The 27,597-nt window shown below is 38.6% G+C and overlaps 1 protein-coding gene across 1 annotated transcript in view; it reads left to right on the forward strand.

The window, feature by feature from the left end:
• PRKCE (protein kinase C epsilon) overlaps positions 1–26,618 on the forward strand; it is a gene marked incomplete at its 5' end in the record, with an annotated part of 294,498 nt that extends 267,880 nt beyond the window's left edge. The window contains 3 exons of the mRNA XM_082480593.1: positions 2,128–2,316; positions 6,660–6,806; positions 26,379–26,618. Coding sequence (XP_082336719.1) covers positions 2,128–2,316; positions 6,660–6,806; positions 26,379–26,525 — 483 coding nt within the window. The 3' untranslated portion in view covers positions 26,526–26,618. The remainder of the gene's footprint in view (positions 1–2,127; positions 2,317–6,659; positions 6,807–26,378) is intronic.
• Positions 26,619–27,597: the final 979 nt, after the last annotated feature.

Below are 27,597 nucleotides of genomic sequence, written 5' to 3' on the forward strand. Positions count from 1 at the left end.
TCTACTCCATACGCTCATTTCTGACTCAGCATCGTTGTGAAGGCACTTAATACCCTTTAAGGTGCTAGATGCAACTAAGTACTGCCAGCACTCATTTTTAGTAGTTATAAAAAAGTTTTCAATTTTTCATGAGACTTAGAAGGGTACGTGTATATGGAAGAGACCATACATTTGGTGTCATTGTCCTAGGGTCTTTGTGGGAATATAATTTTTTCTTTTCTTTAAAGTATCCACGAGTGAAAGATACTATGTTTGTAGTACTTCTCATCATATGGATGAACAGAAGGTATAGACTTGCGTAGAAAATTCAGAACTTTTCATATGGATGCTGCATATCAGTTAGCAACATCCAAAGTAATTTCAAGGCCTTCACTGAATAAAACAAATGACTGAGAACAATGCTCATTTTACGTATCCTCAATTTTAATGAAATGCATTTCCAAATGCCTAAAATGGACCAATATTGTACAGTTAGTCTGCCAGGCAGACTTTGTCTGGTCAGTTTAGTTAGTAACCTGTGCATCCTTCCGCTGAAGATTCAGTGTGCTGATCTAATGTAGAAGTTTCATTGGTTTGTCTTTCATCAACCATAAATTTGCAGCAGGGAAAAATGTTAGTTTATTATTTGTTAGGGACAGTAAGTTAGAAATTCATATTGTTAGTGTTCGTGGCTGTCAAGCTTTGGTAGCACAGCTGACAAGGTGTGAATCACCTTGAAACTATCATAATATAGATGTTTTATGTTTTATGGAGTTTGAAAAGTATTCTGGCATTAAAAGAAAATAAATGCCAGTGTGATGGTTTGTATGAATTCTTTCCTGATTCAGTATAGTAATTGATTCCTTTTGCAAATTCTTTGAAAATTCTTACTGAAAACAAAGCAATAATAAATCCCAGGAACTTTTACATGAAATCTTGATCTCACTGAATTCAGTAACTCAGGCTTCCATTTTGTCATCTTAATTGCAGAAGTTTATCTCCTGCTTCTATTTCTCTTGCATCGTGGTGGTATGTTTCAATTTCCTTTTCTGTAGCAATATCTGAGTTCCAAAGAGCGCGCTTTTCAAGACTATCATTTTCTGTAATTAATGTCAATATAATGTAATATCCATTCAACTAAGAATCCAGTTGGGATCCGGACCTCTGTATTCAAATTTTTGTTTTTATGTTAAAATGGAATTTGGTTTTATATTGGGTGTGATTCCCAAATACAGCACTAAGCTAACACAGTTCACCACAAGGCTTCTGGCTGTAAACCCTAGTGTTGTTTAAGGATGCGGTGGAGTCATTCCCATTGCTACTCAATTTAAGGCAGTCAGCTTCACCTTAAGCAGTCATCCACTCTACTTTCCCCAGTCCCTTGTCATGCTGAAACATTGCAGCCAAACTACAAGCTTCTTTTTAGTGGAGAAGAGCCAGGAGTTAAGCTTGTTCCTTGTACAACACTGGTTCTGTAATACCAAGTACAATACAATAAAACTCCACAACTCTAACCTACTACTCTCTGCTAAAAGTATTTGCTACAAGGTTGAACTTGTGGCACCTGAAAAGTTGTAGCCAGTTTTTCTGAAAGCAGAGGCAATTAAAGTGAGTCCTACAGCCATGTATTGTACAGTGCTTTAATGCTGTAAAAAGAACTTGAACAAAAATGCTTTTGGCTTCCTTCAGCCCTACCTAAAGGACCAGAATAAATCTCTCGGATGATTGCAGCATTACAAGCTGGTTCAGTTTGTTTTGTTCGAGATAGAGACAAGGAAATGTTTCACATTTTCCACCAATCTGTTTTGTATATGTGATCTTTTTTCCCCCTATAGCGTGACCTGCTTTAAACAGTTTGGAAGGATATACAGCTCTCTTGCTCACGAGCATACTCTTTTACTCAAGGGACTGATAAACTCAGTCAGTGCTTCTGAGAATAACTACTCATTGACACTTAGTTGTGTTTAGCTGTGTTAGTGCAAATTGGACGGGTAAGAAACTATGCCTGCTGCTATCAAAATCAGTGTGGGATTTAGTCCTACTCAGGCACTGGGGGAAAGAAGGGGTGTATCATGTCAAAACAGCAAATTTGCAGCCGAGAGTGTTGTCTAACTTGCCTATTCAATCCAATGTCTTTTTCTATACTAGATTCTCCAGGAGTTAGAATACGGCCCATCAGTAGACTGGTGGGCTCTGGGTGTTCTGATGTACGAAATGATGGCTGGGCAACCCCCCTTTGAAGCTGACAATGAAGATGATCTTTTTGAATCCATCCTTCATGACGATGTCTTGTATCCAGTCTGGCTCAGTAAAGAAGCTGTCAGCATTTTAAAAGCAGTGAGTTTTCCATTATTTGCTTTCCTCCTCCTCTTCATGATTTTTTGGGGGATTGGTTTGTGTTTTGTTTTTTTTTCCTTGAGTAAAATTGAATTTGCTGAAAGTTGTTGAGAGCAGTCACCGCTGGGAGTTCAAGCACAGTTCAGAGTGCCACTGTTAGGATAATGGGGCCTGGGATAAATTACACTGCTTGTGGGAAAGGAACAGAATGTTTGTATTCCACGCAGTTGTACACTGTATAAATCCGTGTACTGCAGATTCATGTTTCAGGGAAAACGCAACCAACTAGAACTGTGCTATCACTTTGACACTTTATATGCCGCATGTTCAGTAGAGTGGGGGAAGCACTACGTAATTAAAGAAACAATATTTTTATTTAACCCGCTTATAAAATTTCCTGTCCCTCTGCCTTTCTTCTCCTATCATCAAGGTGGGTTGAAAGCCCTTTACTTACAGCTGCATGTTCGATTTCTTAGTTCACATAACACTTTACATATTCTCCCTTCTCCCGCTCTCCCCCCAAATAGCTCTCTGATGACTTTTTGTTAGCTGTCATGATACTTTCATGCTTCTGGTTTTGTTTCCAGACCCTTCAATTATTTTCAGTTCAGCAATTAAAATGTATGGACTTGAACTGCCGAATTCAGGCTGATATCCAGGGTTCAGGGGTTATTTTGGTGAACTGTAGAGAAAGGGTTGTTGTCAATGTTCATATCTGCATCTGAATTTCACTAAAGTCCTGGAGATTTTCTGTAGTGTTTTGGTTTCACGGTCTGCAAGATCTGTTCATTTGCCATCCACGGGGTCTTTCCGTGAATCCACGTTAACTGACCTTTCTATTATTCTCAATCATGGAAACGTTTGTTGAAGGGGAAAAGTTAACCAATAACCCTTGGTGAAGTGTGTAGGACGAGAGCCATTCTAACTATTAGGAGAAGGTATTTGTTTGACAGAGGAAAGGGAGAAACAGATTTGACAGTCAAAAGCCTCATGGTGTTATCTCATTGGTGACGCTTGTTAACGTTATACATGTCATTCATTAACCACATACAAATGCAGACACGAAATTGGGCTGCAGTTGTAAACTATGTATTTTTGTGAATGTAAGTGCAAGGGTGTTAAACCCTCTAATTTCTTTTAAAGGTGGCTTTGCTATAAATTTTCATGAGGCTGTTTTCCTGGGTCTACATTTTGATAATAGGCACAGTAGTTTGTATTTTGCTGTAGTTGTAGCTTTTTTTTTTTTTACGCCATTCTGTCTAATGTCATTATAAACCTTAAAAAGAGAGTTGCATCCATTAAATAGATTTGCGCTATAATAATAGATTATTCTTCATTGGGCAAGATGTCTTCATTGGCATAAATTGATATAATTTAATAGAGCTGCGCCAGTTTACACCATAAAAAGAAAACATTTCCTTACATTTAGCAACCTGCTGCCTGTGCAGCTATGGTGTGAAACATGTTTGAAACTTATATTCTTCATCTGATCCTTGTCCATATTCTGTTAAATGAAGAACAGGAAAAACAAAGGAAAGAAAGAGGCGTCTATGTGGTTTACTGCTGAACGGTAGCAAGGGATTAACTTTGGAACACTTTGTTTCCTCACATTGTGCTTTGAGACATGCGTTTTGTTCTTTAGAAACTGTGTATTTTTACACTCCTCCAAACACCATGTCAGGAAAGTTTAATAAGAAGACATTCTCTTGTATTAAGTAAGAATGTTTTCTTATTTTCTAAAGAAACAGTTTTCCTGTTATTTCCAACAAAACACTAAGGAGGACAATTTTACAGCTCAGTATTACAAGGCAGAACATTGCTTATCCCATGAAATCCCACAGATCTTATTAGTCCTGTTTCTGTGAATTGACAGGAATTGCTATTTAAAATTCTTTCCTGTCTAGTAAGGAAAACAATTCTTCATTGAAATTAGCTCTGTGCTTCTTTGCAAGAAATGGAGAGATGTTGTTTCTACAACGTGTGTTGCCTGTGGACCAGATGACAGAAATCTCTGGGTACAGAAGCAGGACTGTTTTTAAGCTGTGCCATTTTTATTTCAAGAAGCAAAATTTTAGGAGCCTGATGATCCTTGATTTGGACCCCAAGTTGCATGGCTATCTCAGCAACCTTTTGCCCTGTTGTCATTTAAGTCAGTAGGAACTCTGATCTTAAAAGCCTTCTTTTTTTTTTATAAAAGGAGGTTCCTGCCTTAATATGGGAAAATAAAAAGGCAACACTTAACGGCTGTGGCTGTCAGCTCCATTAGCAACCATCTCTTCAACACTCTACAGTTAACAGTTGTCTGTGCCCTGACAGTTGTATCATTGTTGATGCTGTTGATATACAGGGAATAAATGTCAGCTTGTGCTTCAAAAATAGAAGGTGAAAAAAATCAATATTTATTGCAGGGGATGAAATTTATAGAATTAAATGTCTGCTTCACAACTTTGATATTATTTCATCATCTTTGCACGTGATATTTTTGTTTGTTTAAGTATTCATTCTTAAAATTTGTTCTCTCTCATCATCCATTTCCAAGTTTCATGAAGTTTGTAAAGTACAGTACTAAACTACTATCTAGTCATATTTTCATGTCCTAAGCTTCTTAAAAGTGAAGTGTTGTAATCTTTTCCCTGCCTCTGGCTTAAAACAAAGAGAGACCGTGGCAGATACTAGGATCTGATTTTACTTCTTTGATACCTGGATTATACAGTACAAAAAGGGTATCCTGTAGTCCCTTGTTCTGTTTCTGCAAAATGTGTTCCTGGCTGATTCCTGGCCTGTTTGCTGCAGTCCTGGAGGTGAAATAAAGCAGAGGGATGTAGGAATGCATTTTGTGGTTTTCCAAGAGACCTCACCAAAGCACAGTAATCCTTTCAAAACCTTTGTTTCTCCTGCCCGTAGAAAATATGGCCTGTAGTTTAGATAGGACTTGTCCACTGGCAAAAGAAGTTGCAGAACAGTTGAACACAAGACCAAAGAGAAGGATCATCTTTGGAGCAGTGCATATGTGTCAGAAACCACAGAGAGAATTGCCTCACTGATCTATGTTATATATCTTTAAAATGATAGCAATGGTATTCTGTGGATGGTTGATATAGCTATCTAAAACCATCTCAAGGGCTTCAGTAGTTACTTATCTAATAACTGGAGTACTAAAGCAAGGGTATGCGTTATAGTGATTTAATTTTTGATAAGGTTTTTTTTTCTACAGATGTATAGTATAATGTGGTACCTAGGTTAAAAAGGCACTGAGCAATTATCACATTTTGTTTCATTTGTTCACTTTTTTAAAATTTCAAAAAAGTTATAATAATGGCTGAATATGAAGTTATAGCGAAGCCTGGGATAATTCTGTAATATGAGTGCGCGTGCGTGTATCAAAACAGCATTCATACCTACTTGAATTGCAAGGATTCTGTGTCCATATGGATTAGGATAAGAGCAATTGCTTATAAAAGAAGGAAGAAATAACAGAGCAAAATCAGGAAAAATATTATCAGCTATCATCATTTGGTAAGAGTGTCTTACGCCAGTTGTACAGCTTTTTGCTGTGAGAAATAGTAAGAGTTTAAAAGTGAGTTTAGAAATTACCACAGCAGAAGAGACCCCTTAGTTCCAGTTGCTACCACTAACAGTGTACTAAAAATGAAAGGGAAGGTACGAGTTATGTTGTGGAGTTTGTCAAGGAAAGCTTTCTTCTGGTACTGATCACTCCATGTATTTCATTTGTAATTCACACAGCTGCAGGTGCTGTTCTTACTTGTATTAGAATAAAATCCTAGAAATGAGTAATGAGGTTGGGGCTTTTCACGTGTCTGCTTGAATGGAGTGTATGATTATGCAACCTACGTACCCAAAGAAAATAAACAACAGCAAGCATAATATGTAGCCCCTATACCCCAAATTAATAGTTAAGATAAAGCAAATAAGATAAAATAAGAGCTATCCTGACCCTCTATTTGCAAGTGTCTCCGGAGGGTTTAATATTTTCTTTCTTTCCTTTAGTATTTTTGGCCAAAGCTGGAACTAGAAATGCCGAAAGAGAATCTGTTCCTGTAGAATTCCCAGCCAGATGAAATTAAGAGGTCTCAGCAATCAGTTGAAAGAGCTTCCTGCAGGAAACTTGCACTTCAGAGTCTGAATCTTCCAGTTTGGCTGGAACCTCGGAAATTTGGATGGGCATCCGTGTTGCTCTTACAAAAAAAAATAACCTTCTGAAAGCGGACTGTCTCTAAAAGCTAGGCATTAGGAATTGGAATGTGTAATTGAACTGTGAATGGTTTCCAGCCATTGCCATTGATGCTTTAACTCTTTCCTTCTCTCCCTCCCCCACCCTGTAGTTCATGACAAAAAACCCAAATAAGCGACTTGGCTGTGTGGCGTCACAAAACGGGGAAGACGCGATTAAGCAGCATCCGTTTTTCAAGGAAATTGACTGGGTTCTTCTAGAACAAAGGAAAATCAAGCCACCCTTCAAACCTCGGATTGTAAGTAGCAATTTGCATAACATTCAGAGGAAACTTGGTTTGACAATTCTAGTTGTTGGCTTTTCTGAGACATGAAATTACTCGATGCAATATTTGAGGGTTGAAATAGTAACATAAAAAAGATTGCCTTGTCATTGTTTCTGTGAAGGTAAGTGTCAGGAATAGATATAACGCACAGGAAGGTGTTCATGTTCAGTCACATAAACCATGAGAGGGTTCAAGGCCCTGTTTTAATTATTTTCCTGTGTTCCTAAAGATACCTTGATCAGAAGAGATTATTTCAGTTGGGTATGTACTCTCTGTACTTTCTGTGTGAACTCTGCTACAGTCCTGCATTGCTGATGGCCACTGGATTTTGTAGTGGAAGACAGATGAAAGGATTTCTGATTAATAATATTTTAACTGAAGATACTTGAAAAAACAGCTTCCTGGGGGAAAGAAATATACATCATGATTAGATAAAATGATGTACTTATATTTTCCTACGTAATAACCAAATATTTCTGTTTTAAAGTAACAAAAATATGTAGCAGCCCTACATGCAGAAACTACAAAAGCCAAGCAAGAATACCGTACTTATTCTTGTTTTCCTCTGGATGAAAATATTTACAGTTCACTAAATGTCAGCTTTTCAGCTGAGAACGTGTGCAGTACAAGAGAATAATTTTATTATAAATCCTCTGAGACTGATTTGCATCTTTTGACTTTGCACATTCCTAATTACAATGTTTGATTTGCCTGTAAATATGATCAAGGTACTTGTTCGTTTCTTTCTTTCTCTAGATAGTTTACAAAGGTATTTTTTAAAACAAACAACAAAACAAACAAACAAAACACACACACACACAAAATCCTAGGGCTCAACACTGAGTCCTAACTTAAATTTAGAGGTGAAAAAGTCCCCTCTGACATTGCAGAATTGCTGTCTGTCACAGTTAATGCATTTACTTTTAGTCCCGAGAGATGTATTTCCCCAAGTTCCTCGTGTAGGTGGTAAAAGCGGGGCTGCCCATCCAGACCGGGAGCCTGAGGGATAGCTCCTCTGAGTCCTCTCTTGGAGAACTCTCTCTCTCTCTCTCTGTAGCTATGCAGAAAAAGCCCAAAGGCATTGACAACTGTAAGTGAAAGTTAGCCCATGTGAATGTCTTTCTAGGATGAATAGTAAGATACCGTATTGTCATATGGGGAAGTTTTTCTAAACATATTTCTTGGAGAATGAAAACCTTGTAATGCGATAGCTACAGGCAGGAGGGATGCCTGAGCCAGCCCATCTCCCGGAAAGGGTCCAGCCAACTGGGCATGCCGGCTTTCTTTCCATGCTGCCCAGCTCTGCTCTGGAGGTGGGGCCAGGTTGCACCTAGTGCCTGAGCTGACTTACAAATCTCTGCACTGATGTAGGAAGTGTAAATTCAAATTAACCCTATTAGTATCAACCTGAAGCCTATTTAATGCTGTAACGAACTGCTTTCCAGTCAGGTTCCACAGCCCTCGGATAGTTGCAGACAGTCGGTGTTTAGCTGTTGCATGTGTGTAGCTCTTTTCCCATTTTAACTAGAATTTGGTCTTTCATCTCACAGTAATTTTTGTTGCTTTGCTCAGTATTCATCAACATTTTGGTAACACAGTTATCAAATCAGGATGCACAATTCCAAGATAATTTTCGCTTTATACCTGCATCTAGTAAGTCCCAGATTCCTAACTTCTAGTCTGTTTATTGGCTGTTTTCCTTTCATGATCAAGATGCACAGTCCCTTTGACAATAAGTATTTTTACAAGGCCTTTATTATATTTGTAAGTATTCCTGCTGCGGCGGTCCTTCTTAAACCTCAGGAGGGATTTAGTATGTCAGACATTTTTATTCATTGCTAATATAAATATCTTCTACCTTCTCAGTGTAGGTTCTTTCTCCTGGTCATTATTTCACTGCTGTTATATTGTAAAGCCATTCCTATTTTATTCATTCCTGTTGTTTTTTTTCCTTTTCTCCTTTTCAGCTTCCTTTAATGGTATTTTAGATGGATATTTCAGTTTTAGTAGTGATTTCAGATTATTTCAGAGTAGTCCTTTGTATAATTTTCAAGACAGCTGCTTGCTTTTTAATAATTGTTAGAGTGATTTTATATATCTTTATTTACATCTTTTCTCATTTTTCTTCAGGCTGCTTCTATAATGTCGGATTTTCATACTACTTCTTTCCATATAGTATATGCCAACTTACTTTATTCTACCAAATTTGATGCCTGCAGTCTAGTAGTTCTGTATGCTTGGGTTTTTCTGAACTCTTTTTTTTTTATGTTGGTGAGTTCAGATAATATGTAGTCTTTGTTACAGGCATCCCTATTATTTTTATGTTCTCAGTCTGCTCTCTCCGAGATACCTTCCCCTGTGACCTGGTCCTATCAACTTTTACTGATAACTTTTCTACACTTAGAAAGGGTATACCTTATATATTGTCTTGGTTTGGGCTGGACCAGCCACTGAATGAACGACAGATGCTCTCTTTAACCTCTTTCCCTTTCAGACCAGGACATATATTTACACTATGTTTATGATCCATCAGCTGTTTTGTACCAGCTCTATAAATTTCACAATTGTATGGATTTTGTTGTTGTGTAGAAATCTTTGAGCAAGATCATACTGAAAGTTTTACTTGTACTCTTAGAACTGAACAATTTATTAGTTGGAAAGTAAAGTGTGGTATATATCTAGGCTGAAGAGAAAGATCGCACAAATAAAATATAATTATTAATTTTGCAACTTCAGAAATGGTAAAGGAATCTAGGGCAGTAAATTTCGTATACTGAAAAGGTGATTTTGGATACTTGCCAAGCTAGAAGAGATTGCACTCACTTTGAAAAATGCAGGAAAGAGGGAAGAAGGTGAACACTAATGAAATAAAGACTAGTTTAAAATCTAGATAGAAAGTTCCTCTCTAAATTCAATTGTGAGTGTAGCACTGAGATTCATTGATTCAGATTAACAAGTGTAATTGTTACATAGCTATGGAGTAACTATGGAAAAAACATAACTAATGCCTGTGTTTGGAATGTTTTCTGGTTTATAACATCTTTCATTGTTGCTAAAGGGCTGTTGATGATTTAAAAGTGACTTGTAATGTTGAAAGGGGATTAAAGAAATATATTTTTAATCTTATGTTCAGGAGAGCCTAGATCTGCGAAAATAGCTATGAGAAGAGAGGCCAGATTATTAGTCAGAAAATAGACATTCTTGCATGTGATATGTGAGTGTACGTATGTGTAGGGAAAGAAGCATACAATGAATATATAGTCATTTGTGCATTCAAATTGAGTTTTGCATGCACATAAAAAATTTGGCTCATGCAAGAATGCATATATTTACACAGGTATTCATCTATTTTCTGACCAACCGTTAAGATGACTAAGGGGGGAAATTTTATAATTACTGTATCATAGACACACTCAAAAAAACCCAAACCAGAGGGTCTATTCAAATGAGCTCTGGGCAATATTAAATGCTGACACTAAACAAGTAAAGTCATTAGGGAAAATGGTCAAACACTGAGGTCCCGTCAGACAATGGAATAATCTGCCAAGGGAGGTCACGGAGGTGCTAGCATGGAAACAAACCGTGCTTCAGGTGTGCCTCACTACTCTGCTGATCTCCAAAACACAAGTTCCTTGCTTAGTACAGCTGTCTTCTGTTACGTTTTATCCTTTCTCTGCCATAATAGATTTTCTGAGGAGCTATATTACATGGTGCCGTAGGGCCTGTGCTTCTCCATAGTTCAGGTATGTCTCTTCAGCTCTGCCAGCCTTAAGTCTGAATTTCTCAACTGGACTTGGACGAAACACTGCGTGGTTATTTTTTAGCCAGATTTTTGAGGATGGCTGCTTTTTTTTTTTTAATCACATTTATGCTGTGAATGTATGCGATCATATTCCTTATTATACCAGAAATATACCATTAATATCTTTCTAGTTTGTACATGATTTGATTATTCTAATGAGGTTTTGGAAGCTGAAATTTCTTTCCTAACTGTTTTCAACCTTGGAATGAAAATTACCAAAGTCCAAAAGGTCCTTGAAAAACTGACTATGTTTTCTGAAAGCTTACAAGAGTGCCATGGGCAGAGCAATCCTACAAATGGGCTGAGGTTTACATTGCTAAGCAGTGACAGGAGTGCCACCCCAGGTTATGCTAGGTAGAGACAATGGAAGTAGATTTGCTGGCTCTGAAACCTGCTGCAAATGATCTTTGTCTACTCCTCCGGCTTAATGACTTCGAATAGAGAATGCGCAGGGGTGAATATGCACTGGAGCCCAGTCCTATGATGCATATTATCTGCCAGCCCTTCCTTTGATAAATCCAGAATTATGAGGCTTTTTAGTGGCAAAATTAGTTTTTTTATATATATACACTATGGTTTACTATACTGAAGGTTTCTCTAATGTAGAGCTATTATAAATGTTAAGCTGTAGAAAAAGTAATAGCTCTAGGGCGTGTACGTTAGAAATCAAGCAAACCTTTGAACAGCTATGAAGAGAGCATTTGTTACATCTAAGCTCCAGTGACCTTGATAGTGTCTCTTGAAGATAATTTCCTCTCCTCTTAAAAACTAATCCGTAGAGTTTCGTGAAATTTTCTGAGTAATATTATTCTTCCCCGCTACTTTTAATGCACACATGAATAGGTAATTGCATAGGCAAGAAATAAGTACAGTTTTAGTGCAGACAGATAACTTTTTTCCAGAGCAACTGTTGTGAGACAGAAATCCCTTTGAGGCACTTTATGCTATGTTGAGATATTTTTTCTCATGTATTCTTCCAGGAATTTTATTCCATTTGGAGGATGAAATGTCCCTAATCAGTAGCCATAATACCACACTATGGTTTGCAACATAATTTATTGCCCAAGAACCACAGAGGCCCTGACAGAGTATTCAATGATTCTCTGCTCTCCATTTTCCTTTGGTTCTGTGGTTATGCTCCTGGCTTGGTTAAATCGGTTATTTCCATTTTCGAAGTGTATTTGCCATAATATGAATGAAAACCAGGGTGCAGTTGGTTGATTTCTTACCAAAGTCATTGATATGGTGGTAAGCGCAGTAGATCGGTGACATGATGGGATGATTCTATCTATCCCATACTAAGATATGCATTAAAAACACTGATTGAAACAGATTGCCACTTCACCTTGAATGTGTGTTGATGAACTTTATATTGTCCCAAGTTATTATTTACTTGCAAAGCTTATATTTGAAACAGTGAAGCAAAGGTATATTTTGTTGTATTTTGCTTTTTCCTCAGTCTTCTCCATATCTTATTAGCTTCCCTGTGAGAAATTCTTTGTCTCGTTTCTGAAAGCATAGCTGGCCAGCTGCAGGCTTTCCAGACTGAACTTTTGGCCCGCTGACATGCCACTAACGTCAGCCAGTGAAGCTCAGAAAAGTGTGTACAGGTGGCATAAGGATATGCAATATCCCACTCCCACTGGCCAGGGATGGAGGAACATCACTGTGCAAAATTTCTTGTTCATTTGGCTGAAGTCAGTGAAGTCAGTGGTAGCCTCATACAAGCATTAATTTCACAGAATCATAGGATAGTTTGGGTTGGAAGGGACCTTTAAAGGTCATCTAGTCCAACCCCCCTGCAATGAGCAGGGACGTCTTCAACTAGTTCATCTTGCTCAGAGCCCCATCCAACCTGACCTTGACTGTTTCCAGGGATGGGGCATCTACCACCTCCCTGGGCAACCTGTTTCGGTGTTTCACCACCCTCATTGTAAAAAACTTTTTCTTCCTTACATCTAAATCTACCCTCTTTTAGTTTAAAGCCATTACCCCTTCTCCTATCGCAACAGGCCCCGCTGAAAAGTTTGTCCCAGTCTTTCCTGTAGACCCCCTTTAAGTACTCAAAGGCCTCAATAAGGTCTCCCCGGAGCCTTCTCTTCTCCAGGCTGAACCACCCCAACTCTCTCAGCTTGTCCTCATAGGAGAAGCATTCCATCCCTCTGAGGGATTTCGTCTTGGTTTTTGTAGAATTAGTCCAGCACAAAAAGATCTCTGTCATATTTTTTACGCTGTTGGCCACAGTGGCTCATTGTGGTGCGAGGAGCTGTGAGACCGGAGGAAGCTGTTAGGCACTGTGCAGCAAGGATGGTCTTCCCACAGGCGCACTCCTGTACCTTCAGGCTGAGTTTTCACTGTCAGCCCTTGAAACACGTGCGTGCAAACAGGCAGACTTGTCGTTTTCATCCACCCTGTTGTAAATGTCAGGGTTGGGAAAATTTGCGACTTTGACTAAGATGCCCTCAACATGAAAAAGCTGAAGAACTCTGAGCCAGAGGGTAATACAAAGCCTGGCAAAACAGATGGTTGCCATATGTATTTCTTTTTAGCTATTAAGCCAAAGGTTCGTTGCTAATGGCTTTATCAGTGCCTGTGGCAATCCATTCATAGTGTGGCTTTATGGAGATGAAGTTAACAAAATAATCTCGTTAGGATGATTTACTATGAATGTGCAGCTTTCACAGAACAATACGTTATTTTCATTTTCTCCATGCATTCATAATTTCTTGTGTTTCCATTTTAAAAGCTCGCTTTCTTGAAGAGCCTTGGAAACAAAATGAACAAGATAGTCTATTGCAGAATTGTATCTCGCAGTATGGAGCAGCAGCAGCTGCCACCAGCCCATTTAGTTCATCTAAATGTGACTCCATTTTGCAGCCTGTTCCGTTCCTACTGTTATATCACTGAGAATGTTTTCTGAATATTCATATGTTCTTTCTTCAGTTCTGACTTCTCAGGGGCAGAGAGTTGGTCTAGTAGCTAAAACCAGAGACCCGAGAATTCCAAGATATCAAAGTTGTTCTACAAGATTTTCTAGAAACGCATGGTGTGGTCCAGGGTTCATCACCTAACCTTTTCATGCCTCAGTTTCTACTCTGTGATAATCTCAGGATGCTTAATGCAAAATTCTGTGACAGTGAAGAAATATGACTGAGAATTGATAAAAACCAAATGCTCAAGATCAGCCTGGCTTTTACATTGACTGAACGCGTAGCACTTCCCTTGGGAGAGTGTTCTATGCTATACCAGACCTCAGTGTTAGCAGATTTCATCTTGATCCTCAGTCTCAAACCTCCTACAGTAATTTGCACCTCTCTCTCAGCTCCGGTAACTCTTAAGATAATCATAAACCGCTATCGAAGTCCCTCCCCCCTTAGTTATCACTATCTGAGCCACATTGTCTGTATGCAGTTTCCTTGTGAACCTAAACCCCCTTGTTAAGTCTTGACTTAAGGATGCCAGCAATGTGTCCTCTTTCCGTTTTGCGCTGCAGCAAAGGTTTGAAATAAAATCGTTCCCAAATATGAAATTCTAGTCCTAGCCAATGACCGTGGGTTACAACTGGAGTCAGTGAGCACCGGGAATTTTCCCCCTTCCCTAAATGAGTGAAAAACTGGCAAAATTTTGGCAGCCCTTTGTCGATGACTTATGACAAGCTGGATGCCCACAGTGTTTGGAAACTGGGTAATAAATAGCAAATACAAATCGGCACCTACAGAGTGTGCAGCTGGGCTGTTTGCACAGGCAAACAGGCAGAGGCCGCACCTGCCTCATGGGTAGGTGCCTCACTGAGCGGGTCCCAAAAATGTGTTCAATTAGAGAGGTGTGTGTTTAAATTGCTGCAGCAACCATCTGCTTACTGTGAAATATGGCTGGAATCCTTAAAGAGGGACCACGTTTCTGGAGAAACCTTTCAAATATATTAGCCTGAAACAAAAGTTTTATAATCTGGGATTTGTTTTCATACATGACTGCTAACAAGCAAAGATTTATTTTTATTTTTTTTTTACTTTTTAATGAGGGATTTTTAACTTGGTGTTGGGAAGTCATGATACTGTTTCGGTGGGGTTTTTTGGCACACCTCTATTTTTTGTGACAGTAGATTGTATCATCATACATGCAGAATTATGACTTTGCCTTTACGCTGTGGGGAAAAAGCCCTGTAAAATGCAGTATCATTCAGTAACACCAAAAGGAACTTAGGAAATTACAGGCCAAGTAAATTTCTTTTTGTGTAAATGTTCTCTCTTTTCAAGTTTGCTTCAGTGTGAATGTCCCTCTTTAAGGTAAGGCCTTCAATATGGGGAAAATGTCAAGGTAGGTCCATTTTTAGGCCTAATAACCTTGAGGTGTGCCTTCAGTTTCATAATATATTTCCATTCAGTCATCAGTGCATGGCAATGAGCATTTAGCAGATGGGCACGCAAGGGGCTATACTGCATGCTTTTGCATGAAGTGTTACTGCTTAGATGAAACACTGGGGAGTGATTTTGAGACCTCAGACCCTCATGTACCATTGTTAAACATTGCACATTATGTATTCCCCACTTGCTGCAAGCATTTCAGGCATAGGAAGACAGTGCGCTTTCTTCTGAGAGTGACACCGTGGCGATTAATACTGGTGTACATAAAAATGTTTAGAAACAGGGAAGAATCCATTTGTCAGAACAGTTAACATATATCGTTTAGAAAAAATAACGAAAAACGGATGCGGACTGCCAGGACAGCCTTTTTATTGCAAACAGCCATAACAGTTGAAGTCCAACACTCTTTTTGCATGCTGCCCCTGACACAGGGTATCATGAATTAGGGTATTTAAGGTCAACTGGTTCCTAAAAGTTAGGCATTTCTGCTACTGGTTCAAGTGTTAGCCAGGTCACTACTGATTGAGAAGCATTGTCTGTGGGCCGGCGATGAAGTTTGAGATCTCAGTTTAGCTTGCAGTAGACAGTTGTGAACAACGGTACCATAACTGGCTGCAACGCAGCTGATACCAGTCGGTCTAGCACGTGGCTGGGCAGGGCAGAGAAGGCTGTAACACTTCTGCCTCTTTCGTCAGCAAAGTAAAGGGCCTTGGTTTCCAAAGCTTCAACTAGCTTGGCACTTTGTACAACTGCTAAATTTGCTCAGAGTGTAAGTATATAGTTTTCGAGGAGTTTCTATGCAGCTTGTATCACAACTTAGAGAAATCAAGAGTAAGTGAGCTGGCATTTTTAAAGCATTTCAGTGTTGTTTGTTTGGATGAATAAGGTTCTGTTTTCCCAGAATTTGCTTGTTCAGGTAGTCTTATTTTTTGTTTTTTATTCTCTTCAGCATCAGTGCCTGCAGCAGGTGTTTTTAGCTGCGATTACCACAACACTAGAATTACAGAAGTTTGAAAGCTACTTGCCAGCACTGCAGGTTCCCAAATATTTATAAGTTAAACAACTCTTATTATGTTTCTTTTGATTCTGTACTGGGGATCCAGCAGTATTTGTTTGGGTTTGTTGAGTCCTGGTCTTATAGCACTAAAATCTTTTCATACTGAATAATTGGGTCCATTTAACCATCTGTTAAACATACATTGTTAAGTGGTGCCTATTGAGATGGAGTGATAAGCAGCCAGAATATTCCTGCTTTCTTTTGGGGCTTCCTCAGAATAAGACGAATTCTGATTCATTTTTTGGCTGCTTTAATCTCCAGTGCTATTTTCAGAAAGTATTCTAAACCATTAAGCAAAAGCATCTTATCATGGTTACTTAAGCGTTCAAACTGAAATATTTTATTTTTATATTAATGTAGCTAACAAGTAGTATTCCTGGGTTGGGCCTGTTTGGCTGTTTATCAGACAATGGAGAGGAATTTATCAGAAAAAATCAAAGACTCATTGAAGGCTGGCGGTCCATGACTAGTCCCATTCACAGCTAGAGTCCGGTGAACATAGCATTTAACAAGAGCCTTAGCTTTGGGTTTATTTCTCGTGCAGAACCTTTTGTATTAGCACTATACCATGCTAATGCGAGCGTAAAGTTAACAACAGTGTCTTACTAGGATGTTCATCCAAAACAGGCAGCAAAAATTTGTCAATGTATGCGCTCACAGCTCAGCATACTAGTGCAAAACTTACTTCCTTTGACATATGCACAAATATGCAGATGGTGGACTAAAGCAGCTGATGTGTAGGCACTTATCTTCAGTAAGAGGACAGGGAAGGTGTCTTTAAATGGTAGGGAGTCCTAGCACGTCATTAACTGCTGCTTTCCTGTTGTTATGCTGCTGTGCTGTTACAAGGAATTTTGTTACTGTGGAGGCACAGACCTTGTACTGGTCCTCTCAACAGCATGCTCCAGGAGTCATGTGCTTAAATTACGTGGGATGACAGGAACACTCAATCTAGGTATTTATGAAAAACCGTAAGTGCAGATCCCTTGATTTGCACGTCACATTCATGTTTGCAAAGGACCTACAGAACAATCATTCCCTTTGCTTAATTATGGACTATGGAAAAGAAGAAGTTGAAGATCATAACTGCCCATGACTCTCTGAAGGATTCTGTTTATATCTGACAAGAACAAGAAGAAGGAGAAATTGAATTTGTGCCCTCAGGTCTGCAATAACAGCTCGAGTTCCCAGCAAGATGAGGTTCCCACTGTGCACAAAGACGTATAAGTGAGAGACAATCAAGAGATCATAGATAATGATAGACAGAGAGATCCTAATCCATGTATAGGAGAACAAAAGTAGGAAGAAAATTAGATGCACAGGGAGGAGAAAATTACTCTGGCTCGAAGCAGATCAGTAGCAGAACCAAGAGTGAAACCCATGTCACTACAAAGTGCTACATCTTACTGCACTCTTTTAATAAAACTGTTTTTGAAAAAAGCAGTTCCAGTGTCTGGAGGAAAGGTGGAAAGGAGATGCAGAAGAAGTAGGCATTCATGCATAATTGTGCAATGCCTTTTTTTTTTCAGTCTACAATTTGTATGAGTATGTGCGTTAGTTTTTTAAAAAAAAAAAGCAGCTTCAGCTGCTTTCTAAAAAGTCAGATATATCTTTATTTTAATCTGCCTTTTCAGAGTCTTAAAAATCATCATTAGACTTCAAAATACGATTTCAGTATGAATATGAATTCAAATCAAATATGAATTCAGTCGTCTTACAATTAAACCATCACTGTGTAGCTTTCTCCCTTTGAATAAGGTGAGACCTGCTATACCATTTCTTTGTATGAAAGCCATGTCAAAGTAAAAGTGTTATTCTTGATGAGCTAGAGGTCATCATCAAAGAGAACGAGTTTCCCTTTGAGAAGGCAGTCTTGCCAAAAACTCTGTAGCATTCCCGCTCTACGGCCTATAGTGCAAACCACTCTAGTGTGTAGCTGAGTCTTGCAATGATGCTCCCACTGTACACACTTGCTATTACCTGTCATGCTGTGGTGTTTCTTTGCACCCAGTGTCACAGTGCACATGTCCATGCCTCCTCGGTAGGGGAGGGGCTCAGAATCACAAGATATTGGTATCTATTTAAAATTTCATAACATATTCAGGAAGGTTTCCATCATGCGTTACTTTTCTGTAATTAAGTAGGATAGGTGACTGTAGGCAGAATAAAACATTGGAAAGTCAGTCAGTCGGTATTTATTCAGGATACATGGCAGAGAGGTGAGTCGTGAAATGTTTCTTTACATCATTGACCTATTCACTCGCATCAGTCTCCTTAATTTATTCCTTGTCTTTGAGATAGCTTAAAGAATGGAAAGCAAAGTAGATCTATTGATCTTTTACAGAGTAAATGTGGTCAGATATCTCACTGCACTGCTAGGCTTTCTGTATTTGGGTAAATTTTCAGTGATTTTGGGGATGTCTCCTGGAAGCCACTGGAATTCTAGGGACGTGTGCCTTAGACTTACCAACTCTCCTGCATCACTTTTTTCTCTTTTTTGCAAGTCAGCTCCATTTTCTGTGCACAGCCAATCCTTTGTGCCAAAGTTCTAGTGATCAGGAAGATAAAAAAGGCTTCTACACATGTATTTGAGGACTCACCAGCAGGTGGTTTAGTGTGTCGCAGATGCATCAGCCCTGACTACTATAACTCTGCTGTAACAGCAATGGTTAAAATGTAATTTCAGGAGAACATAACTGAAAATGGACTAATTTTGGATGTGTGCCAGGATGTAAGAGGGGAGGTGACATTGGTGATCATGGCTTTAGAGCAGTTGAGGATATCAATGGAAGCTTGCCAATATAATGTGAATTAGAGAGGCACACATATAAAATCTGCACTGCACAGTGGATAATAAAATTTGCAATAGGAATTGCATTGTGCAGATGAAGGGTATTTTCATATGATTGTTCCATTACTTTCTCTTCTCTTATATCCTCCCCACCGCAAGAAGAAATATAAAATTGTTTCCCATGTAGTTAAACCCTCAAAGAAACCTACTATAAGGGAAAAATATAGTGTAGAAATTCAGAAGTTGGCACGCTTCCCCTGTGTTGTGGTTTAACCCCAAGCAACAGCCAGGACCACGCAGCCGTTCACTCACTCCCCCCACCCCAGTGGGATAGGAGAGGAGAATTGGAAAAAAAAAGAAAACTTTGAGGGTTGAGATAAAGACAGTTTAATAGAACAGTAATGGAAGAGATGATAATAACAATAATGATAAAATAATATACAAAATGAGTGATGCAATACAATTGCTCACCACCCGATGATTGATTGCCCAGCCTGTCCCGAGCAGCAATCGCAGATTCCTGCCACCCAGCCAACCCCCATTTATATACTGAGTATGACGTCTATGGTATGGAATATTCCTTTGGCCAGCTTGTCCTGTCTATGCTCCCTCTCAGCTTCTATGGGAAACTGAAAAAGTCCTTGACTTAATATAAGCATTACCTAGCAACAACTAAAGTAATGTTATCAACATTATTCTCATGCTAAATCCAAAACACAGCAGCTACTGGGTAAATTAACTTTATCCCCGCTGAAACCAGGACACCCTGCAATTTTTTTTCACTCTGAAAAGCGCACGTATTCTACCATAGTATAGCTTATGTGCAGTTCTTATGTCATGATTAAGTCCTAATGGAAGCAAGCCCTGATAAGGTGGTCAAGATGGATGTTGAGGGTAAAAGACTAACCACAGGTGGAAAGCTGTGTGGAAGCATGGTGCTCTAGCAATCAGGCCATGCACAAAGCAGGTTTGGTGTATATATAGCTTTAGTTCTGTGTACTTATTTATGCTAAAACCATACCCAAGTGTGGCCATAGAGGACAATGGTTTTACAGCGACTTCTTCTGGGTGAGGTTCATTGCAAATACGGGGCAGTTGTCAGTGAACCTGCAGAGCTTTGATTTTGTTTGCCTTGCTGTTTGTTTTGTTGTGGTGGTTTTGGGGTGTGGGATGGGAGAAAGGCTGTGCAAAAGTGAAATACTAAGGTTGGCGTCCTGGCCATGTAGTCATTGTATGTTTGTATCCCCTAATTGTTTAGGTTATTCCTCCTTCCTGCTTGACCCATTTCACATTCCTAGGAAAGATACATACTGTTTCAGTCTAGAGGTGGTTTCACTTTACTGGGTCACAAATGATCCCTTTCAAAATTCATAGTTCTGTGAATTAGCTTGGTGTTTATTAAATGTCTGCGCGTTTCCATAAGAGATTAAATTGTGGACTGCATAGGTTGGCATGCTTTTCAAGTACTATTTCACTATTAACATTTTTATTGAATGTGGGTTTTTTCCCACTTCTTTCTCTTAATTTGGTGTCCTTTACATCTAATGAAAGCATAATCTAGGAGCACAAAATCTCACCCACTGCTTGGAAGTAATGAATATTGGTATACTTTTGTAAAAACTACTTGGATTCAAAACCCTTTTTATCATCATAACCTTCAGTTGAATATACTGCAGCTCGTGGCTGATCTGTTGTAACTCTTCCATGTGTGAACAGAGCAATTAACATGCCAAAAGAATTTAATAACTTATAAAGTTATTCTGGTAACATATATTTCATATCTTCTGAAATAAGACATTCTGGGAAATACTTCTAATACTGATACAGATTCTCAGGGCATGCAAATACTCTGAGGAAGCATCACCAGGATAAACGGAAAGAGAGGCCTGAAGTGTTCTGCTTCTCAGCCTGTTTCTTTCACAGTATTCATACTGAATTTCTGTATATATAAAATGAGTTATGTGTGAAAGTGAATGGTCATTACAGTCGATCTCAACTTTTTAGAAACTACTACACCTTTATGAAAAGAGATGCAATTATTGGTGCAAAGTGATCTCTGCCTGTGCTGTGGTTTTTGTTATCGTAATAAAGAGAGGTGAATGAGAGGACAGTGATACGTGAGGTTAGCCACATAACCTTGTGCTTCAAACCAGTTTGTTTGATGTCTTGACTTTCCATTTGCCTTGAACAAAATAATCTGAAAATCTTATCAGTGACGAGGTCAATACAAAACTCTGATCATCCTGATCTAAGAATTTCTTCTTAATGATACTGTGTCAAATCTAGGAATCATTTATTTCTTAGTGAAGCAAGATTCTGGGTAAAATTAAACGATACCGTGTAATACATATGAGAAGGTGCGACTCCTGCTGTGTGTCCTGTTCCTGCTGCACTGCTGTCCCGTGCCCCTGTAGCTGCATGCCAAAAACTGCAGCAGCTTCCTGCCCAGATTTCATGTGCCTGTCGCATGTTTGATAGGCTGCTGATACAGCCAGGCGCTGCACTGGAAGGGTTCTCTGGTGAAGCTCCTCAGACAAATGACAAGCTCCAGGATTTCACTGCGGGCTTGAAAATATAAGAGGAGGCATCAAGCAGTGCTATTGACAGAGAATTGCAGTGGAGTAAAGTTAAAGATGTTTCATTCAGTGATACAGAAAGTCCAGTCTGCATCTCCATTTCTGTGCTGGCAGTATCTCAGACTGTGAAAATCATGGATGAGCTTTGTATATATTTGGTCTCAAAAGGTCCACTTACTGAAAAATATCATAGCATAATTTTTTTTGCTTCCAACATATTGGAAGATATATACATATATATGTACACGCATATAATGATCATTTCTGGCCTCACTTACTTGTATTGGCTGTCTCTTGTGGATTAGCTCCTAATTCTGTTAAACTAACCAGAAATCTATTAGTTCATTTACAGAGGATTCCTATAGTTATATTTTAAAAAAATATTATGAATTTGTAGGAAAATCAGGCTAAAACACAAAACCTAGGCTTTTGTGGCAGTGTTGTTTTCTAGTCACCACCTCCATCTTTCTTTCATCTCCTCTGAGGAGGCTTTGAACCAACTGCACAACTGCAGTCCAATTTAGCAGAGCCATTGAGCTTGCAAAGGACTTGAGTGCGTTTCGTCGATTTTCTGCAAATTAATGAAAATAAATAATGCAGTAGAGAGAAATACCTCTTAAGATCTCCAAGCTGGAGAATTAATTTAATCCTTACTAAGCAGAAGAGAGTCCGCCGAGCCTCTTGGCCTCATGACACAGCTGATGAGATGCCCAAGCTTTGCTGAGTTCCCTGGTTTGGAACACCCTCTGTCAGGTGCCTTCTTGCAAGGGCTTCTGTGGCTTTTCAATACCAAAGCCTCCTGTCATTCACATTTGGTTTATGTGATTAATGGAAGGAATGGCAAGTTCTAACTTTCTTAATCTATTTTCAGTGCTAAGAACATCAACTTAGATTTCTTTTTTCATTGTTGCAATTCATATAGTGTCATTTGGTAATCATTAGCAGACAAGGTTGGTAATCCTTGACACTGGAAAGCTTATCAAGCATGTTTTGGAGGTTTTTTCAAGCTTGAGTCTGTGACAGCTGGTAGAAAATTAATTTTTTATTGAAAGGGTAGCGAAAGTAAAACCAGTTCAGAAAACCACTGTTTAATGTGTGCTTATTAATAACGTATGAAGTTCATTTAAATCTTTCAGCAATTATCTGAAGAGATTTAAGAAAAAAAGCATTTTGACTCATAAAACAATATCCCTTTGTCCAAAGTTGTACAGGCCAACTAGGAAAGCTGATTAAATGGTGTTGTATGAAGAGACAGGCTTTTAAAATTTCCAATATCTTTAGCTTTTCGAACAGAAGCCGTAATCTTTGAATAGAATAAAATGTGTCTTTGACTTAAAAATTGTAATCCTTGATGGGTAGGTAGTAGGTCGTGTTAATATTTATTAATTCAAGGGGTTCTATTTCTGTAGCATGTGTTACATCTAATCAGATCGTATCACCCACATGAAGCAAGTCCACCATTTCTCCCAGGATAAGCAGGTCACAGTAGGTCAATGCTCAGATGGGAGACCTATGAAGCATTCATACTGCTGGAAAAAATAAGCTGTCAACTAGCCAGCACATTTCTGGCACAAGAAAGACTGAGTCACTATTCCTTCTCACTATCAGGGATACTGTGCTGGTGGAGAAGCCATCTTTCAGATGAGATTTAGAATTGGAGTCATGTCGGTTTTAGTCATTAAAAGTGCCATGGCACTGCTGCTGCTCTTTGTCAGATGGAGACGGGCTGCCCACATGCTGCCTGCAGGAGAGCAGTTCCAGTGCAGCATGGAATTTGGCACCTATTGTTGGCAGCTCTTGGGTAGCTGCTCCGCCCCTGCTTTCGTGTAGCATTGACACATGGTGAACACAAGGTGTCTGGGTAGTCTGGAGAGAGAAAAAGTAGCATCTGAAACCTAATCGAATTTCTTTGTGTTTGGGTGGACAGCTGGGGGCTTGGGGGGTTCTTTTTTCCTAATAATCCTAGTTTCTTCAGTCATCTGAAATTGAAATTTTTACCAGGAAAAAAGTGTGAAAAGTTAAAAATATTGTGTCCCAAAGTCTAAGGAACTGCAGGCTAAATAAACAAAATCCCACCCATTTAATTACTGCATTTTCAATGGTGCATTTGTCAGTGAATCAAAGTATTTTTCCTTTGTTTTCATGATTTTTTTAATGCTCGAAGTTGGAGAATAGCTGCACTCTGTTTCCTTCATATACCCTCCTTACCTTGCAGATCTTCTTTCTTTTCTCAGTTTCTCTGCTAGCAGACAGCCACAGCCCTTCATACCTTCATCCTGAGCCCTCATGCTGCAACTATATATTGGTTCATGCTGTTGGCCTATATGGTATTCACAGTGCAAGTACATTAAAATAGCAACAGTAGCAGAAATGTGGCTAGACCTGTTTCATCTTAGCAGATGGGGCCTTGCAAAATAGTCATAGCTTCAGGAAGAAAGTGCCTAAGTTGCTAAGGAGGGTTTCTCAAATAAATCTTTCTGTTGAAAAGAAGCACTTGTTATGAAATCTACCTTTTGTCTTGTATGGCCTAATCCACCCGCTTTTGTTCCCTGTGATTTATTTAATCTCAGTTCATCAGTTGGTTAGTTAGAGGCTTGCTAGCGTATCCTTGCAATCTTAGATTGCTCTATACTTGTCCTGTTAATAAAGTGGGTGATTTACATCTATGCTGCCAAAAAGTCATGGAATTGTTTATAAATCTGAGAAAGTAAAAACTTCTATTTCCTTCTTTGGTCTTGAAGGTGTATTCTAAGACATGTTAGGCTTTTAAATCTAAGCAAATACCTTTGGTTGTTTTTCCAGAAATGTTTGGGATTCAAAGTTCTACTGGAAGTACAGTTAGCCTTAATGGATACGATTTAGGCACACCAGTGTTTGGACAGTTTTTCAGATGTGCTCACCTGCAATCTTTTTCACCTAAAACCATCACAAATCTTAGTGATTGTTTTCGGGGGGGGGGGGGGGTGTAGCTATGGGGAATTAATTGCGCCTTATAGGATTTGAGGAATTTGTCATCTTATTCTTTTAGCTGCAGCAAGGAAATAACTCTTTTCACAAAGACATTCAGTATGAAAGCCTGAAAATAATATATATTGTATTTGTTCTCAGCTAGTCCAAAGCTTATTTGCCCTGGATAGCTAGTGGTTAAAGTGTGAGTGTAGTGACGTTTCTCTTGCACATAACTGCAGTTCTCAATTTGAATTCTACCTTCTACAAATACTCACTTACCTCCTTCTGCTTTAGTGACTGTTCCTGTAGCAAATGCATTGTACGAGTATGTGAAAATACTACGGTAGGACATGGGGAACAAGAATAATGCAAATGTAGTTGCAATGTAATGCATTTAAAAATACATACGGAATTTCAGTATTTGCCCAAATGACTGGGAAAAAACATAAAGCCCAAGGCCATGTCCCTCGCACTTTAAGCATTTCAGAGTATATGGGTCATATACACTATGTCCAGTCTTTATGTACAAAGTAAATATTACAAATGTAAACAATATAAACATATATGTATGGTTGTTAAGTCTATATTTCTTTCCTTTTAATGGAATTTTGTAGATAGAGAATGTGGATTTTTGGTTGCCTGCACTTAGAAAGTACTTGGTTTACAAGTGACAGTCTCTTGCATTTATATAAACCTTTTTTCCCTGTATCTGTAAAGTTCTTACTAACAATGTAGGTGAAGGTTGCTATGACTATTTTACAGTTGTGAGAAAGAAAACTGTTTGGTTTTGTGCCTCAGTAGAGCTGATGAAGGAACTACACTTATGTATATATTTTATAGGAAAATTTACCTACATTGAAAGAAGGCATATATCCCATTTGCAATACTTGAATGTAGTTTATGATGTATCACTTTATGATGTTATTTTACTTTGCAAATCAAATAGCTATGCTATTTCTGGTATCATTTTAACCTCAGACATGAGCAGGTTTTAATGTGTCAGTGTGCCTCCATTAAGGATCACTCAAGTAATTATTAGATTTCATGAAACAAAGAGCAAAGAGACAGTGTAAAGGAAAACGTTCAAATTCCCTGAACCTGCCTGAAATACACTGCTAACATGGAAAGCGTGAACAGCGCAGGTCTCAAGGGAATGATTATAGGGAATGTTTTCCCCTTATGGCCTTAAGTTTTTTTACATGTAAGTGGTCACAAATAGTCACTGTTGTGAGCGCCCCGAGGACGTCAGCCTCCCCAGGGCTGTCTCTAGTTAATACATCTTATCCCGACCACGACGTGTACAGTTGCACTTCGTTGTCCCAATTTCATCGAAAGAGTGAGGTGCTTTAGACTTAAAGTGGGGAATCCTGGTGCCATTGAAATAAAGAAGAGTTCAAAGGTGGATTTCTTGGGAGCCAGAATTTCACACTTTGCTGTGGTGCTTTGAATGACATTCGGCTGCATTAGGAAATATGAGTTGCCAAGGTGGAGCTCAAGGATTTTGGACTGAGAGCTGTTGCAAGGTCTACATCTGATTTTAAAGCCGAGTTTAGCCAGATATAAAGAAACAGTTAACTTAGAGTTGAAATAGTAGGCTGTATTGTGGGGAAATCAGTTCACTCTGTGCCTCTGAAATGAGATATCATTATGTTCAAATCTAAGAGGAAACTGCCATACCACCTACTATGCCAAAGCCTTTTCTAAACTAGTCCTAATCTCAGCTTCCTGCTTTATCATCATACTGCTATTCCTTCGCCTGTCAGGGACCCGTGAGTCTCTGGGAACTCATTTATAGTACTGCTTCTGTGGCCTCTCCTGAACTCATTTATAGTACTTGCTCCTGTAGCTTCTCTCATACGTCTGTTATTCTTTGTGTGAAGTAGCTCCTCTTTTATTTCAATCATTCCAGAAAATTCAGCCTTTCGGGGGGGATGGAGAGGAGGGAGAGCACCTTTTATTTTACTGTGCTATTTTACCATTCACCTTATTTGTATTTTTCTTCTCAGAAAACCAAAAGGGATGTAAATAACTTTGATCAAGACTTTACACGAGAAGAACCAGTATTAACGCTAGTGGATGAGACAATTATAAAACAAATCAATCAAGAAGAATTTAAAGGCTTCTCTTATTTTGGAGAAGAGCTACTGCCATAGACAACGTTAGGCTGACAGATGAATGATGCTGCAAGAAGTGATTCTGAAGAGATCGTCAAGTTACTGAGACTCAGTAGATCAAAAACTACTTCTCTTACCCTGAGCCCATGTCCCCAGTTAAAGTATATATTTATTGTTTTTTTTTCCTTTAATCTTCTGACCTGAAAGCACTCTTAATTTCTGTCTCACAAAGCAATGCAAAATAATTTTGTATCAGAAATTGTAGATGTAACACACTGCCGTATATTTGCAACTTTTCTTTTATTCCTAAGATCTCCCCAGAGGACAAAATTGCATCTTTTCCATGGGAAAATGAAGCCATTTAGCAGGTCACGTTCTGTAATCGTCGTATGTATTTAAGCTAAGAACGTGAGAACTGTTTCTTCTGCACTGGTGGTTATGCTGAAATCTGTATTTAGATGTGGAACAAGTAAGTAATATGTTGCCCTTCGGTAGGCACAGAAGTGTGCCTTCATGGAGGTGTAATCCTCAGTTATGAATTTATTGTGGTGAGGCACAAACTTAAAATAAAGCTGTCCAGAAAAAAGAAGCACATCAATTAAGACTTTCGATGAAGTTCCTCGTACAATTTACAGAAAACTCTTAGGAATAAGAAGAGTCACAAAGATAACTCAAATTTTATTTAAAGCAAGAAATAGATACTATATGGATAGTTATTAAAGGGCTAAAGAATAAAAAGCCTATAGTACTTTAGCATAGCTATATATAGGCGTTTTACAGTTTTTCAGGCAATTGGGTGTACTATCCATGTTACCAAATTTAATATCCATTTAAATGATCCACTAATGTGATGGCAAGCTTGCAAATGTTTACAGTTAATTTTACATTAAAAATTAATTATAAACATTATAAATTTGCCTTTTCCATTGTAGCTAAGTTGATAAATGATTTCTTATTTATATTTATTTGCTCAGCAGTGTGTTACTTTTGCACACTTTTACAAAACCATAATACTACTGTGTTTGCTGTTTTTTATGTTTAAAATCTAAAGAGAAATCTGCTTTTAGAGGACACAAAATAAGGCTACACATGCATTATGTGGAAGTGTGTT

Source organism: Vanellus vanellus, assembly GCF_965231255.1.
Source record: "Vanellus vanellus genome assembly, chromosome: 3".
NCBI classification, from domain to species: Eukaryota; Metazoa; Chordata; class Aves; order Charadriiformes; family Charadriidae; genus Vanellus; species Vanellus vanellus.